Source organism: Numenius arquata, chromosome 3, assembly GCF_964106895.1.
Source record: "Numenius arquata chromosome 3, bNumArq3.hap1.1, whole genome shotgun sequence".
Lineage (NCBI taxonomy): Eukaryota > Metazoa > Chordata > Aves > Charadriiformes > Scolopacidae > Numenius > Numenius arquata.
This window is the reverse complement of record NC_133578.1, coordinates 28,104,089-28,121,021: the sequence shown is the minus strand read 5'-3', so window position 1 is coordinate 28,121,021 and position 16,933 is coordinate 28,104,089. Positions and strand designations below refer to the sequence as shown.

Sequence of the window (16,933 nt, the reverse complement as noted above, 5' to 3'; positions counted from 1 at the left end):
TGTAGGTAAAGAGAAGAAGATCTAGAAATAGGGTCTCCACTTCCAGCTAATAAGGCAAAATCCTAATTCCACAGCTAAATTAATCTTTGCTATTTGGCTTTGAAAAAGAACAGAGATACACTATAGTGGAAAATACAAATATACAACACCTTCCCAGCCTCCATCCTCTCCCCACTTCTCATTCTTGGGATTATTTTGACTATGAAATGTTAAAAAAACCCATCCACTAAGTAGCAAACTGGCAGGACTGATATCCAGTCAATCACAGTAGTATGTGAGACTGTATCACAGGAAAAAAACCTCAAACGAACATATCTTATGACATATGTACAGGCAGAATAAAAATAAAAGGAGCAAGCTGCAAAAATAGAGTAGCTGTTCCTGCTTTCTTAAATTCCACCACTTATTTATATGAGAGCAGGAACATAGCTAGAGTCTACATGAGCAGGTAAACACCACACTGCTCGATGATTTAAGAAGAAACTAAAAAAGACATTTCTTATAGAGTACAAGGTCAGTACAAAAATAGGCATGGATTCCCAAACAGAGGAGAAGAATGGAAAGGTCAAACAATGTATTTTCAGGAGGAGATAAAAAGCTACAAACAGTATTCAGAACACTTGCCAGTTGGCATTCTGCCACTGATTATAACTACAGTTAAGACATAATCCAAATACATTTTTTCTTAATATATCACTTCACTGAAATATGTTCTAATCCAAAATCTAAATGGATTTGAATCAAATTGCATACTGTAGCTAGCATTAAATTATCTAGCATTAGAAAAGCTCGAAATAGCTACGCCACCAACATACCACAAAAAGAGAACTAAAACATTCCACAGAGTTAGATCATACCTATGTTCTTTTGCACAGGAAAAAATGAAATCTACAAAGCAATCAGAGGAAGACACTAGCTTGCAAATTATGACCGTCAGGGACTGAGATGAAAACACATCTATATAAACACTAAATCCTATGTAGAAGGAGAAGAACAATCGAAGAACATTTGTAACAGCTTGAGCCCATGCTTTATGTCAGCTACACAAGACTCAAATATTTTGAAACACTTACAAAGGCACACCAGCAAGGTTTTTTATAAAATGGAAAAATATGCCTCTGAAATTAGAATTCAGACCTCCATCTCGCAGCAGTTGTAAGTGACTTCCTAGAAATCCAGTGACAGCGTATTAAAAAACAAAACAAAACTAAAAAAGCTGGGGGGAACATAATTGATTCCAGTACAACCTTAACAGATTTTAGAGACTGAGCAGGGTCTGAAAAGGTATTTTGCTCAAGACTCAAAATAAACATTCATTGCTTTAACCACAAGACAGACAAGAAACACCTCTACTTCATTAGAAACTAAAAGATTTTAGAGTAACCTGGATCTTTCAGATCTTTCATGGCATTAGTGGCTCTAACTGATCCAAAGTTTTATTTCCAGTATGTGGACACTATAAAATTGCATCTAATCCAGAAGGAAGATAATTAATACACATGCAATATTACAAGACAGGTTTTGTTAAAAATATGCTGATAAGGGAAAATTTACCTTGCAGTTCTGCAACAGTCGAATGAGATGCTCAAAGCAATTACTGTTAAGGAAAATTGCCTGCAGAACAGGCCTATCTGCACAGTCTAACATGGATGTGATGGTATCTATAAAATTAAAACAGAATTGGCATCAAAGACAAAACACTTCCCAAATCTCACAAGCATTTTTTCTGCATATTACATAATAAACACAGGGGGTGGGTGGGTGGGGGGAATTGTACAACAAACTATAAGCTATGAATTCTTTGATCAAGAATGACATGCATTTTAAGCACAGAGCACTAGGCCTAAAGCTAAACATTTTGATGCTGTAAAAATTATCATGTAACCTACTATAGCCGGAGAAAAACTCAGCTACCAAATATCTTTGATTGCTTTGGGGCTCTGTCTCAAGTAATTGCCATTTGTGAGTACATAAGCAACATGCTTTTTATTTAAAGCACACAAACATTTGCTTCCTCATTAGGCAATTACTCTGCATTATACAGCAGCCTTATACTGTAAGCATTCTTCATTGCCTCACTACTATTCCTCAGTTTTCTTGGAAGTTATACCTTTATTTGTACTTCCCATTCTGAACATCAAAGTAGAAAAAACTCCAAATCCTGAATTCTTATCTAACGACTTACACCCAACTGTTTCAGACTATCAGCTTTGGTCAATGTTTACAATAATGCCATTTGAAAAGTGAACTATTACAAAACAGCCACCACATTGGTATTTTATTACAGACCCATCTTATTCTGTAATTATTAAGTTGCTGATAAGTGTCAGCTGTTGCCTAACAAAAGTTTTTTGGCTTTTTTTAATGGAGACTGGTAGTCCATGAACCTTCACACTGATTAAATGGTGTAGTGAATGATTAAACAAGAATACATCAAAGTAATGTCAATGAAGAAATATTTGAAATTTTTCAATTGCTTAGCCAAGTGAACATTTTTTGGTAGAACATTCAGTTATATTACTATCATGGTTCAACCATGACTTGCTTTGGAGTTATTGTCAAGAGATATTTAAAGGAACCGCACAACAGGGTACTCACTCAGCATTTGGATCTGTAGTGCTATGAACCTGCTCTCCCACTGCCTGCATCGCCTTGGATTAGGTAAAGCTGAATGGTCTGAATTAAGTAACTTGAAATAGTTCTCCAATATTGTACTTGTCTCCACTTGCCGCTGGTCAGAACTGCTGGTTAGAAGGATATGGACAACTTCTGTCAGGCACTTCAGGGTCAGCTCTGCCTTCCTGCTCACTTCCTCAGGGTTCCTGTCATCCCAGTTGTCACAGTCTGCTAAAACACGCATCAAGACTTCCATGGTGGCAGGAGATACTGCTTGAAGAGCATTCCTCTGAAACCCATTGGGGAAGAAGTGATTAAGGAAAAAATAATAATAAATAAATAAATAAAATGGAACCTGTTCAAACCAGCAGTTTCTGAGTTATCTGAATCATGCAACATGCGTTATTATGCCTGTTAATGCCACGATAAATAAATATGAAATATTCTACTTGGATTATATTGATGGCTACAAATGAAACGTATCCCATCTTGTTCACTTAACTAGGCTTTCTTCTTCAAAGAGAACGCTTATAGGGAAAAGGAAAAATAATATAAATGCATGTTGTAAAATTTTTGTAGGGTAGCCTTGATAAACTGCTAATTCTAGATAAACCTTCACTTGAATTTTCATTTTAGATCATGAGATTCATACTTTAAAATTTTTGAAAAGAACATAATAATTAGCAAATGTTTGTCTTGGCCCTGAGTGCATTTCCCTCACCTCTCTTCCTGGGGGTCTGACAGCATACGCTCAGGGACACCTCAAATTTGTGCAGGAGCCCAGACTCTTAGTAAGCTTTGAGAAGCCTTGTCAGGGACTCCATGCCTTGTCTAGGGAACCTTTTACCTGCCTGAGCTACAATGCAGCCATGCCCGTGCCTAGACATGTCTTGAACCTGACCCACAGACCTGATGGCCTGGCTCGATCTTAGACTTGCCTCATCAATATGGATGGGCCTGGCAACCACTGGACTCTTGACTGACTGATGCTAGTTACCATCACTAGACCAAATCCCCACCGTGATGTGCTGACCAGACTTCCTGGCTTGATCTCAGGCTTCATCATCACAGACTCGTCTAGTGATCTGGGCTGGGTGATCCTGGTTACTACCACAAGATCTGCTCTGATCACCTTGTTCAAGCATATTGAGACTGCACCTTTTGCCAGTCAGGTCAACTGCCTCTGTCCGCCTGGTCATTATGCTCAGTCTCCGCTTGCCTTCCCTGGTGGAGAAGTGTCTGGCTTTGCTGCTCCCTGCCAACATTTAAAAACGCTCTCTCTTCTGGATCATCAGAAGTAACATTTGCTTGTGACCAGACTAAGTAGCACATTACAGAAGTCAGTCGAGAGTGGGTGTTGGCTTTGTGGATGATGAACATCCTCTTTTCTTCACATTCTTTCAAACATTTTTAGCAGCTTCCAAGCTATAAAGGCCCTGTGCCTCAGTGAAAAAGCTTATTCCAACATTGGAAAGTAAGCTAGATAAATGTCATGTGTTGATACAAAACTCTTTGCAGGTGGAGACGCCTAATTTAGTTACACACAGTTTTTCTTTATGATATGAAAATATTACATTTATATGAACATGTAGTTATTACACCCAACAAATTTCTACTCTTATTTGAAAGCAGGACCTAGCTTTTAGCATTTAGATACTATTGAACAGAATGACCCCACACCTCATAAGACAAGCAAACAATTCATAGTCAATACTAAATTCTTCTCATTTATGTGTTATAGGTTATTTATAAGCCTTAAAGAATGACCAGACCTTTGGAGGCTTCAGCAGCTGAAAAGAGTTTAGAACATCCTTACCTGACCACCAGCCACAATAGCTCCGAAGAGATGTAGCAGGCAACATTTTAGGCTCTCCTTGAGATGTTCACTTTCTTGAAAGCATTCTGATTGGAGTAAACACAAAGAAGGAGGATTCCTTACTTTGGTCATATAAATTATACAAAGTTTTTCCTCTCAAAAAAACCCATCAACAAATGAAATAATGAAAAAAGCTCCTCTCCCTGTCATCACACAGATTTAAAAAAAAAATTCAACTATATAATCTCCACTTTCTTTTACAAAAATCAGACACAAACACATCAATTCCAACATTATCAAAGTAACATGACAAGACCACGTTTATCAGGAATTCACAGAGCCAGACCTTCAGCTCAAATAAAACTCTTCATGTTGTATGTCTACGGTTCTGTCAGCCTGCAACTGTTGACTTGATCAATAATGTAAAATGAGCTCATTTTGTCCACTCTAATGAGAAACAGAAGGACATGCTAACATGCAAGCAGTTAGCAAACATGACAAAGGTTAGAGAAATTCTGGCACAGAAAGTTTAATGTTACATGCAGTGCAGGTAGCTCAGAAAAACACACCCTGAACTTGCTCCCTTCAAGCCAAACTTCCCAGGAAAGCCTGTGCAGGTCTGTAACCCTTCTAGCAGTAGTCTCTTTTAAAGACAATTATCCTGCATCTCTTCTCAAGCCATATCTGATATAAATTAGTTATAAACAGCCTCAGGAACTCTTCTTAGCAATAGATATAACCTGGATATTGTTGCTATAGCAATAACACTAGACTCAAAGTAGCTGTAACAAACTACAAAGGATTGTTTGGAATTAACCATCGTAAAACTTCCAATTAATTTATGAGATAGAACTGATAATGACTTGTGTTTGTAAAAACTGATATTTTAAATAAACAATAGAAATTGAAAACCCAAGAATTTTATATTCATTAAAATAATAATATGACTTTTAAGACCAATTATTGGCAAGTAAGATTTCTGACTGTATACTGAATGTATAAGCCTTTTTAAAAAGAAAATTGCACAGATATTTTTTAAATCTGGTCTTCAAAGGAAACAAGGCTTAGATGATCACACTGTTAGTCTGATAGTCTCACCACTCCCTTGATGTTAGCCTCTGAATCTTTTCCAAAACCTCAGACAAATCCAAAAGAGCAGTACCTAGCAGACTGAATAAATCATTACGCTGGGTAGACCAAAAAAAAGCCTCAAATTAGTGCTGCCATGGCAGAATATCTAAAGCTATTTCTTGTTCTATCTTTTTTGCCAGTTGGCCAACCAGCAGACAAGTATCTGCCAGCTAATTAGTACACTTGTAGCTCAGTCACAGTATATAATATTTAAGGGATTTAGGAGCAACCAGAGTGCAATGCACTGAATGGGGAGGAGAGAACCTGCAGATCACATTCCTCAGTAGCAACCTTTAGAGTGGGTTCCCAGTGCTCTGGCACAAAGATAATGGCATTTTACCAGCATCAGCTCTTTGATCTTTTGGCAACTAGCCTATTTCACATATATAGAGAAGAAATCTTGAGGAACAGGAGGACTATGTGACTCAAACCTAGACAAAGCAAATTCATAAATGCTACCACCCTGGGAACAGAATCTTCCTTTTTTTTATTTTCAATTAAAGCTGAATTAACAGACAGATGCAGAAAAGGATGATTTCACTCATATCCCCACCCCTCCAGTGTATTCCTGCTGCTTCAATTCTGTTGGCGCCAGCACTTTGGTGTGCTAAACTGGCAGACTAGCCGGGCATCCCTCCTTCCCAAGATTTAAGTACAGAAATCGGCCACAGAAGTCCTCCTTTTCTACACAGCCAATCTCTAATGCTAAGAACACATGAATTCCAAAGTAGCCATCGCGATATTTAATGACTTAACCAGACAATAAAACATGCAGTTTCCCAAACTGCAGTCCGAGAAGCATTTGCTAGTTGGATGGCATAGAGTTTCCTTCTTTCTAGCTGTTAAATCATATTGAGACAAAAGCACATGAGATTATTTTTCCATGTGAGTTATCATTACAGTTGCTACAGAGACCTCAGTGCAATCACTATATGTACCCTAATACATGGTAAAGCTGGCAATTCAGAGAACCAACCCTATTATTTCAGTGCCTAATGTGGTTTAAAGTCTAACAAAACTGAGGCTTTCAATGATGAGTAAGAATCGCAAGATAGTGACGCTCAGAGCGAAAAACAAGCAAACAAAGCAACCTGCTTCATTCAGCCTCAGAAAGCAAGTAAGGGGCTTTTACATTTATTGGACATTCTTAGGGGAAAGGAACTGGGAATCACCACATTCACTCCTCCAAAAATGACTATTTTTAAACATGCCACAACAATACTTACGGTAAAAGAAAGGGACAAATTCAACAGTGAGGGAAGCTGGTTTGTACTTCTGTCTGCTCTTTTCAACTGTACTAAGGAAACGTCTGCAATTACATTAAAAAAGATACACAAAAGAAATAGATTATACCTTTGTTTATAACTTACTTATTGATTTATGACTTCATAGTAGAAAATAGTGCCAAAAATCAGGATTTATCTTTTGCGTACAGTATTAAAAAAGTAGTAAAGTAGTATTTCATCCTGAAAAAATGAACCACAGCTAATCTTGTATTTACTGTTCTGCTCCTAGAAATACCTTAACTTTTTACAATACGGTCTAGTTCGGGGATAAAAAAAAAAAAAAAAGAAAAAGGTCAGCAATCTGTTCTTAGTCCTTGCTTACTGTAACTAAGCCACCAGCTAGACTGCCAGTTATAGCAGATAAAGTGAATGACTAGCAGTTTCAAAGAACAGGGCCTGGGCCTAGAATGACAGAAGTCAAGCATCTTGGAAATCCCATTTCCTGGCTCTCTATGCCCTCTACCTTTTAAAAAGCCCTCAGCTTTGCACTAAATGGAACACGATATATTAATAGTCTGACAACTTTGATAGCAATGAAGTTCAGTTTCAAGTACACCTGCTTCTTGATGCTAATTTTGGTAGAAAAACTCTTTCATTAATGCTAATCTGAAGAGTGTATCTTCGGGGGGGCAAAAAAACCACCTAAACCACAGTATCAGGTGCTTAAGGCTATCAATTCTAACAGTTGTAAAAGGCAACAGCAGAAGAATATACATGCAACTACTTTTTATTTTAGTTTGACATCAGGCAGCAGTAGTTCTGTCAGAAAAGTTATATATTGTTTATCTAAAGTTATCATAAACCACAGTATTTATAATTCTGTACTAGATCCACACATACCCTGCAATTTGCTGCCTCCAGTTTCGATATGGATCATAGAGACTTTCACAAAAAGCCAATGCGTGTCTCACAAATTCTTCTATGGGGGTCTGATCTGCCACTTCTTTTTCTTTTGTTTTGCTTTTTAACTGAGGAAAAAAAGAAAGCTGTAGTCAGAAGATTTCTAGAAGTTAAAAATTAATCTTGATCTCCTCCAGAACAGTTCTGAGCCCACAAACTGTTCCCCGCACAACATTATTATTGAAAAAGCAGATCACATAAGCAGGAGCGGGAAGTAACAGGTGGAAAAAATAACAGATGAAAATTGTTAACCACATACCTGTTGAATGTATAACGTAGTCATAGTGATAACATGGTTAATGTATGAACACATCCCAATCTCCTCCACATTAGCCAAATTTCTATGAAGACAACATAGAAACCACAGAAATGTACACAGTGTACCATTTGAAGCTAGTTCAAACAATGTTTGTTTTAGCATTCTGTCTATAACCATACAAAAGTGTATCAGCATTTCAAAAATACTCTCCAAAAGACTCCATGTACTCAAATGTTTATTTCTGTCACAGTAACAGAGCTCACAAGTTTTCATCTAACAGGAAGGAGAAGAAAGGCCTGAGACACTATGCTGTAGGCCAATTCTATCTGGAATTTGGGGTTTCAGAGGTTAAGCAGATTCCCAGGACACTCTAAATAGAAAGATCAGAAATGGCATCTGATAACAAAGACAATAACTTTGACTTCTCCCATGTTACTAGCACATACAGTTTCTAAAATTTTAGCAAATATACTACCCAGAAGCATTTATTCACATTACATACTCCCAAGGAAAACAAACTTCTAATAAATTATTTTAGAACATAAACGAATCAACAGCAACAAAGAAATAGTGTGCATATGTTATTCCTCGTGACTTTGAGGACAAGTCACAAAGATCAGATACCGAAGTGACGACGTAAAGAGAACTTTTCAGCAGTTAAATAAAACTGACAACAGTTTGTAATTCAGAAACATATTACCACTGTCTACTCAGCTTCTACTTAATATTCCATATATGTATATTTAGTATTACTCAAACACTGCCTACAACACTTTGTATTTTTTCAGAGGTAAGGAGAGCCACAGGACTCAAATAAAGCTGCTCCAAATACTCCTTAGAAAAGGAGATTTGCTATTACATTTTACCCCCCTCCTCTCACAGTGCAGTTCACAATAGAAGATTGAAGAAGTAGTGAGGAATAGATCCCTAAAAACAGTTCATTCACCTGCTTCAAAAGAATTACAAAATAAGGCATAAGTTTCAGAAGGAAGCCAGCTACATTAATAGTGTAATAAGTCAGTTTCCTAAGCTGTTTATGGAATTATAAGCATGTTAAGAATGCAAAACAGTTCTTCCTGTACAATTCTCTTGAGTTACTTCATATCCAACATTTGGTAGAGTATGCCTTTTCTTTAAAAAGTATTTCTTATACCAGGTACACCATATCTTGAATTCCCATAGATATATCCTATGTAATTACAAGGTTTTAGCGTCTAATCCCCTTCTATTCCATTTCTCGTGTCAAACATTATTGCTAAAATGATTGCATTGCTCCTCTCTCTTTTATTCCCTCTTCCTTTATTTTGAATATTGTGAGAAGTGGTATTTCTCTGTTCCTGCTGGAAGGTGTCAAATCATACTGTATGTGTCATTAGCATCTATATTTAAAAGCTGCATCAAGATGTTTTAAACAAAACAATAGCCTCGCTGAGGTAACAATCAGAACAAATACCTGCAGAGGATGATAAAAAATTTCACAAGTAAAAGTGACAGAGCCTGCTGCTGCTCTTCTAGTCCATCTGACATTTTCTGGACACACTGTAGAAGCTGGAGTCTGAGGACCTGAAGAATGTTATCAGGAAGCAGTGATATTCCTGGAGGAATGTCATCCACCCTAAAGAGAAAAACCACACAAAAAAATTGTTAATCATGCAAATGACATGTTATTAATCAATTTCAACGTGCTCACGTAGTGTTCCAATAAACCTTTATAAGGTTACTGAACAAACACTTTCTAATGAACCACAAGGAAATGATTCAGCAATGTGCCCTTGCGGCCAAGAAAGCCAACGGTCTCCTGGGGTGCATTAAAAAGAGTGTGGCCAGCAGGTCGAGGGAGGTCACCTACCCCCCTCTACTCTGCCCCAGCGAGGCTGCATCTGGAGTACTGTGTGCAGTTCTGGGCTCCCCAGTTCAATAAGGACAGGGAACTGCTGGAAAGAGTCCAGTGAATGGCTACAAAGATGATTAAGGGAATGGAGCACCACTCTTATGAGGCTGACAGACCTGGGTCTGTTTAGCCTGGAGAAGACTGAGAGGGGATCTTATCAATACTTATAAATATCTAAAGGGCGGGTGTCAGGAGGATGGGGCCAGACTCTTTTCAGTGGTGCCCCTGGTGACAGGACAAGGGGCAACGGGCACAAACTGGAACACAGGAAATTCTGTCTGAACACGAGGAAAAACTTCTTTACTTTGAGGGTGCCAGAGCACTGGAACAGTGAGGTTGTGGAGTGTCCTTCTCTGGAGATATTCAAAACCCACCTGGATGCATTCCTGTCCAACTGCTTTGCGTGAACCTGCTTTGTGCTGGTGTTAAAAGTAACAACTCTACCAAGGCCAGTCATGGCCCTAAAGAACGTTAGGTACTCTTACCTATTGTTTTTGCTAAACTGAAACATTTTTAGAAATACACCAGTGAGAACCAAAAGAAGAAAAAAGAACCCACAAATAAAATCAGTAGCTAAGCCAATGCTCCAGAAATAGCCATACAGAAACCCATCTCAGCAATAGTATAGAAATATATAGATGTGTTAGTACATTCTCTGGGATGAAGACTATTTATCCACTGTTGCACACGCTTAAAGAGTTTGCCTTTGGCATCAGCTGTTTACTCTGACACGTTTTCTATGAACTCTACACAGGAAAAGGAAGATACAAGCAAGAGCCTTACAGCTTACAAAAGCATTCGACATGGCCAAAGCCAGGGGGAAAAAAAATAAAATAAAAAACCCACACCAAACAAAATATTCAACTAGCTCAAAAACTCACTAATAGGACGCTTGCTTACATACATCTGTGTAAGAATAAGCAGCAAAAAAAAGTGGAGAAATGCAATGACTGACACTAAACACTGCAATACTGATTATTTGAGGCAAACGGGGAACAATACATTGTTTAACTTCCAAAGTTGAAAAGGAAGCCTATATAGAAGGGAAAAACTGAGACCCAATTTAGTAAAACAACTAGATAGGTGGAAGCGACAGCAAGCTCCCATGTCCTAGAAAACAAGTGTTATCTGTACATATAGAGTGGACTAAATACTGTTCACTCCCTTGCCTCTTCCAAGTTGCACAATTTGCTTTTCAGATCCTGGGATTCAGAATCTCAAGGGATTCAATAAGTTTTAACAAATTTTATAAGACTTAGGCTGTAAACTGATAGAGACACTAACCACAAGATGAGAGCAACTGCTTTTTTCCAACACAATGGCCAAGAAAGAAATTTCCAATTTCTGTGACAGCAGCTTCACCCCTCAAGATGCCAGCAGATCTATACCCTCTAGGACCATAAGCATGGCTCCTCATAATCTGATATTTCACCATCTCTACTGGGAATCCCATAATTTTTGACAGCTGAAATCATATATCCAGAAGTAATTTCCCTAAAATGGCCAAGTTTTTTTCAGTAAGATCATAAAATGCTTTACAAGAGAGCAAACAGCATACCCTTCATGCCTCACATCGCAAAGAATGTTTTCTCTGCAGTAGCTGCCTGTCTGTGCTATTGCACAGTCCATGAGAATTTACTGCCTTATGCAAGACTGGCACAAGAAAAACTTATCAGGATTACTCAAACTGAATATACTACAGAGTATACAAATAAATATTTATAAAGAATCGAACTTCTTTTCACCCCAGAGCAAATTACTACCATATCACCACAAAAACCCAAAAGTTAAATTTGTGGACATGTAATATCAATTTTTCCTGACAAGATTAGCTGTGTGAACTAAGTATTCCAAAAGGAAAAAAAATAATCTCAAAAAACATAACTGCTGGTCTTATTTGACTGCTGGTACCCTAACTCAAAAATATGAGAAAGACCTTGACATATTTGGGGTTTTTTTATTTATAATTTCCTTGCATTACAATTAACATGGTTATGCAGCAATATTAACTGCCATCTCAGGTATCTGAAAGGAAGTTAAATCAGTTTCTAAGTTGTATTGACCTACTAGAGTGCAAACTCACACATTGGGACTTTCAGCCTCCCCTCTGCCACTTTTGTTCCAAAGTGCTGTAAAAAACAGGCTTTCCTTTTCAACAACCACGAACCATGATCAGCATTCTTATCATGATTCCTGCATCATTTTTATGTGGATTTGAAGTCAATAAGTTAATAAAGTACAGTTTCTACGGTACTTTGCATGAGGCTCCCTTAAGCTCCTTCGCTCAAGATCATGCAAACCAAAAGCAGAAAAAGAGCACAACACCACTCTGGAGGCCTTTGTTGTTTCTGAAAGTATTAAACCAAAAGACAATTCCTCTTCCTCAATGAGGGGGAAAAACCTCCCACCAGCTGGTATAGGTTTTATCCTTTTCATGGTAAATACATATGAGATGAATACATTTATTTTTTTTTTTAGGAAAAGAACAGACAAGTGCACTAATCTTTTGTGCTCAATGCTCAAAGCTGTCAGCATTGCTATTTTCACCTTTTCAGTAAAATCACTGAAAACACTATTAATGAACCATTTCACTTAAAAATACAGGGTAGATGCACAAAGATGGAGGTAGAACTGAAGCTGTATAAGCCTATAAGTAGAGCTTATAGAGTTATGCAGTTTATGAAGTCAAATCATACCACTGGATATCCTCTATATTTACAGATTGCTTAATTCTGCACTATGTAGCATCTTTCAGATTTCCAAAGCAGATCTCAGGAAATGATATATTTTAATTTATAGAAGAAATACTCTTATCAGTTAGATCAGCAAATTACAGTGCCAATTAAAGAGTCCTTCTTTCAGAAAAAAAACACCCACTAACAGTTTCATTTCATTTCTTAAATTGTGTTTCTTGGATGCTAAAAAACCCCACGTTTTACACTGACACACAATTTCATGCCTGTCTACTAAAAGGATACTTTTGTCCAGCAATCTGTGCAAGCTTTCTTCTCCCTACACAGTTTTTCATTATTTCCTGGCATTTGCCCTTTGGTAAACGATGACTTACAGGCACATAGCTGTAAAGCATACCAAGATTCATATAAGAGAAAAAAAAAAAAGTGTTAGTCCACTCAGTTTCTCTTTTTAGCTGGCATCATATATTATTTCCAAGACTAAAAGACAGAAATAGTTATTTAATAAGCAACTTGGTAAAAAAGGCTGAGTCCACAGGGTCCTATGGCCCCAAGAGAAGAGTCACTGGAAATGAGCATTTTGTGGTTCCACACTGACCTACTTGTTCTTTTTCCAGGCTCAGTAGTATCAGTTCCACAATGTAAATGCCTGCAATATAAATTGACAAACTCCGGAAAGGTACCAGTTTTCACATTACATTATTATCTCACAAATGCAAATAAGGGCAGAAACTGCAATTCTTTGTTAATTCTAATGTCTGCTCTCAAACTGTGTAATTTTTAATCCAGCCATTAAAGCACAGGAATGATCTGCCTTCATCCCTACGTTGTTTTGATACATTTTCTCTACATCTGTTACACAAATGAGTCTAAATCCACATGGGCCTATTCTTCCAGACTAAATCACTAATCCTGTCATTAACCTCAGAAAAATACACTATTTTCATGCTCACAAAACCATCATTAAGCACAATGAAGATGCTGCTATTATTCTGCACAACTAAGCTTCATGTTTGGTTTTATCTTTATGTTGCTGTGAAAAAAAAACACCAAACCCCAAAACCCACAAACACACATAAACCAAAAAACACTTAAAAAAACAAAGTACCAAGATACTCTTCTCTTCTACTGTTCAGATTTCAATATTAAATAGTATGTTAAAGATGACCTGTGTCAAAGGATAAACTTCTTTCCTTAACTAGACACAGTAAGACACATTTTTGACACTGCAAAGAAAACAGATCTTCTGAAAGAGCACGGAATTAATTTGAAGGTCTTGCTTATTGGTAATTGCACTATTCATTTTGCATTTATATAGGCATTATGAGGAAAATTTTAATACAAAGAGCCAAGAAGACCAGATTTTATCCACTGAGATCCAGTTGCAGCGTTCTTCATTTCCTTGTAACAGTAGAGGCTATCACTTGCACTTCAAACAGGATCTGATCCAAAGCCCATTAAAGAATTTCCATTGATTTCAACAGGGCTTGGACTGCAGCCATCATGCAGGGAGAGCCATTCTTTGCATTCAAACACCAGGAGTGGTATCAGTTATAATACTGACACCAGTTCTCATGATTTCTGAATCCTATAAAATTTGGTTTTTTTCTTAAAACCCTTAGTTCATGCAAGCATCTCAAAAGCAAGAGAAAACACCCAGTGCCTAAATTTCTATTCCTCATTTGCAAAGTTAGTCTTGAAAACATGGTCATATGCAACATTTAATGAATACTTATTCAAAAAAATGCACAAGGTATAATGATTATATTTCTATGAGCAAGAACAAGTGAATACTCATGCCATCTCCTGATATAATGCAAATACCTAGTTTCATCATTCCCAACCCAACTGGACCTTCGAAAGAATGGGAGTGCCACTTAACAACTAAAAATCTTTCTTCTGTTTAAAGGCAGTATTGCCATGAACAAGACTGGGCTCTCAGCCAGGTCTGTTTCAGATATCTAACAAAGCTCTGTAATTCTACATACCTAGTTGGCAGCTTCTCAAAGTCCACATCCAGAAACTGTTCATAGCTAGAAACAAAACTATCCAACCAGAGCTTCAGGTAATCTGGATCTTTCTGTAAAAAAAAGAAGAGGAGAACATTAGGCAATGTTGCATGCAAGGTCAACAGCTCTGCAGTACTAACTTGAATGGAAATCTTTCTTTAATGCACTACAACTGAGAGAAAAGAGGGAATACACAGATTTTTAGAAGTAAAAAAAAAAAAAAAAAGTGTGTCCTTTAATTCTCAGCCATGTTGTGCTGATGTGACATTCCTGCTCTATTTATTAGTTCGTGTGTTTCCACTTCCTGGTACCAATGCCAAGTAAAGCATTTTAGCTTCTCCCCTCACCAACAATCTTTACTTACTCTCCAGAGAAATACATACCAGCTTTTCAAAATCACTAATACATTCTAGTCTTGAGAGCATAGACGTTAGTACACAACACTTTATGGCTTATAAAATTAAATCAGAACTCCAACACCAAACCTAATCGCAAAATAATTTGCTTTTTACTTCATTCATTGATCAATATGGCAGCTAGCAGCAGATTAGAGCCAGATGAAGTGTTCAAGAGACAATGCAGAGCCTGTGACTTGTATACTAGATATCTATAAAATAGATAGAAATGTAAATTTAGGCTAAATAGTTTTTCTTAGTAGAGCACACAGACTCTGTTCATGACCAGCAGTTCTTCAGAGCTGGGTAATGTGCCAGCAGGGAGGACAGATATTAGAACCTGTAGGATTGCCAAACAGACAAAACTTGCAAAAGTAACAGGTAAATTGTATGCGAGAAGCATTTGGCTAATCAGATTTTGGTAATTTAGGACTAAGATAACACTAGAAAAAAAAATAATTTCTTCTAGCTTCTACTAATCTATCTGATGTAATAACAAGACTTCTCTTATGCCACATAATGTTATCACGTTCAGGGTCGCACCCAGGCAAACCCAAGAAAGTCAGAAAAGTCATCTCTGAGTTTGATAGTCCTAAACCTGAAATCATGTCCAAAACCACCTCCGTTTGTCATTTACCCCAGACCATTACGAGAAAAGTACCACAGGATATTCTAACATTGATGAAATTCAAGGGACATTAGGAATATGCTCTGAAGGAGCCACCTTGCAACACAAACTTGCATAGCAAAACGTCTGCCCCTGGGGAGCTGGGGAAAGATGCTAAGGTGCTTTCAACCTTCTTCCCCCCCCCCCCCCCTCTTCTTTTCTTATTCTTACAGAAAATTCCACTCCATGCACTTTGCAACTGGATTACTACAGTGTGGGAGTACCAAACCTGGAATTATCAAGGAAACCCATTTTAGTGAAAGCACTGTAATAACTCAGCTTCACTGCAGTATATTAGACTACTGTCTTCTGATTGAAGATGAAATGTTATTATCAATGCATCCTAAGAAGCCTGAGGCAGCAGTTGCCGTCATTTTAACGTCTAATGAAACTGAACAATCTCTAATACATTCTTTTGTCACTCTCACTGTTCCCCATCTGAAAGCTCAAAGCAAGTGGCTTACAGATGGGGGAAAGGAGGATACTTTCATGTGACGTGTATATTAGATATCTAGAAAACAGAATTTAAATTTAGGCTTCCTACTTTAGTAGAGCAGACAGACTCTGTTCGTGACCAGCAGTTCCTCAGGGCTAGGTACTGTGCCAGCAGGGAGGACAGATACTAAACCATAAACCAGCACAGGAAAATTCTGTCAAAATATGACATTTGAGATAGTCTGACTTTAAAAGTCAAGCTGCTTAATTCTCAAAGCAGGCTGTCAGACCATAGCTAACACTATAGCAAGGACTATACAGTCATGTCCATTAATACACATGCATGCAGTTTCACATTCTGTTATAAACAGTTTTCAAAAAAACTTCAAAAATATTTGCCTAAAGTATTATAGATTTTAAGTTATTTCTAGATCTACTCCATAATTTATAAAATTTTGCAAAAGTTTTAAACTTTTTTGTTCATCCTTCTCTTTTCCCTTTTCTGTATCTCCTATCTTTTGCTTATTGCCTTTATATTACCATAGAAGTTCCAAATAACAGATTATTTCCCTGCAGTGTTAAAATCTGTGAATAACTAACACACACAGTATTCTGGGGCAATGTCAATGTAAAAGAGTGAGTTACCAAGAAAGACTGACACAAAGAATCCTGTCAGTGCAAAATAGGTACCTACAAAGTAGGTAAAAAAAAAAAAAACAACAAACCCAAACAAAACACAAATGGAAATCCAGAATCTGAAGTGCTGTAAAACTCTTCTCAGAGCATCTTTCCACAGCAAGTACAGGAGTTATAAAGCACTGAAATCCCCTTCTCG

The 16,933-nt window shown here is 37.4% G+C and overlaps 1 protein-coding gene across 1 annotated transcript in view; it reads right to left on the bottom strand.

Annotated features, from left to right (window-relative positions):
- The window catches only part of NBEAL1 (neurobeachin like 1), an 84,881-nt gene that overhangs the window by 50,725 nt on the left and 17,223 nt on the right, over positions 1–16,933 (bottom strand). Inside the window, exons 3-10 of the mRNA XM_074145218.1 lie at positions 14,581–14,672; positions 9,462–9,623; positions 8,009–8,090; positions 7,690–7,817; positions 6,790–6,872; positions 4,433–4,518; positions 2,599–2,905; positions 1,555–1,661 (exon numbers count right to left, since the gene is read on the bottom strand). Coding sequence (XP_074001319.1) covers positions 1,555–1,661; positions 2,599–2,905; positions 4,433–4,518; positions 6,790–6,872; positions 7,690–7,817; positions 8,009–8,090; positions 9,462–9,623; positions 14,581–14,672 — 1,047 coding nt within the window. The remainder of the gene's footprint in view (positions 1–1,554; positions 1,662–2,598; positions 2,906–4,432; positions 4,519–6,789; positions 6,873–7,689; positions 7,818–8,008; positions 8,091–9,461; positions 9,624–14,580; positions 14,673–16,933) is intronic.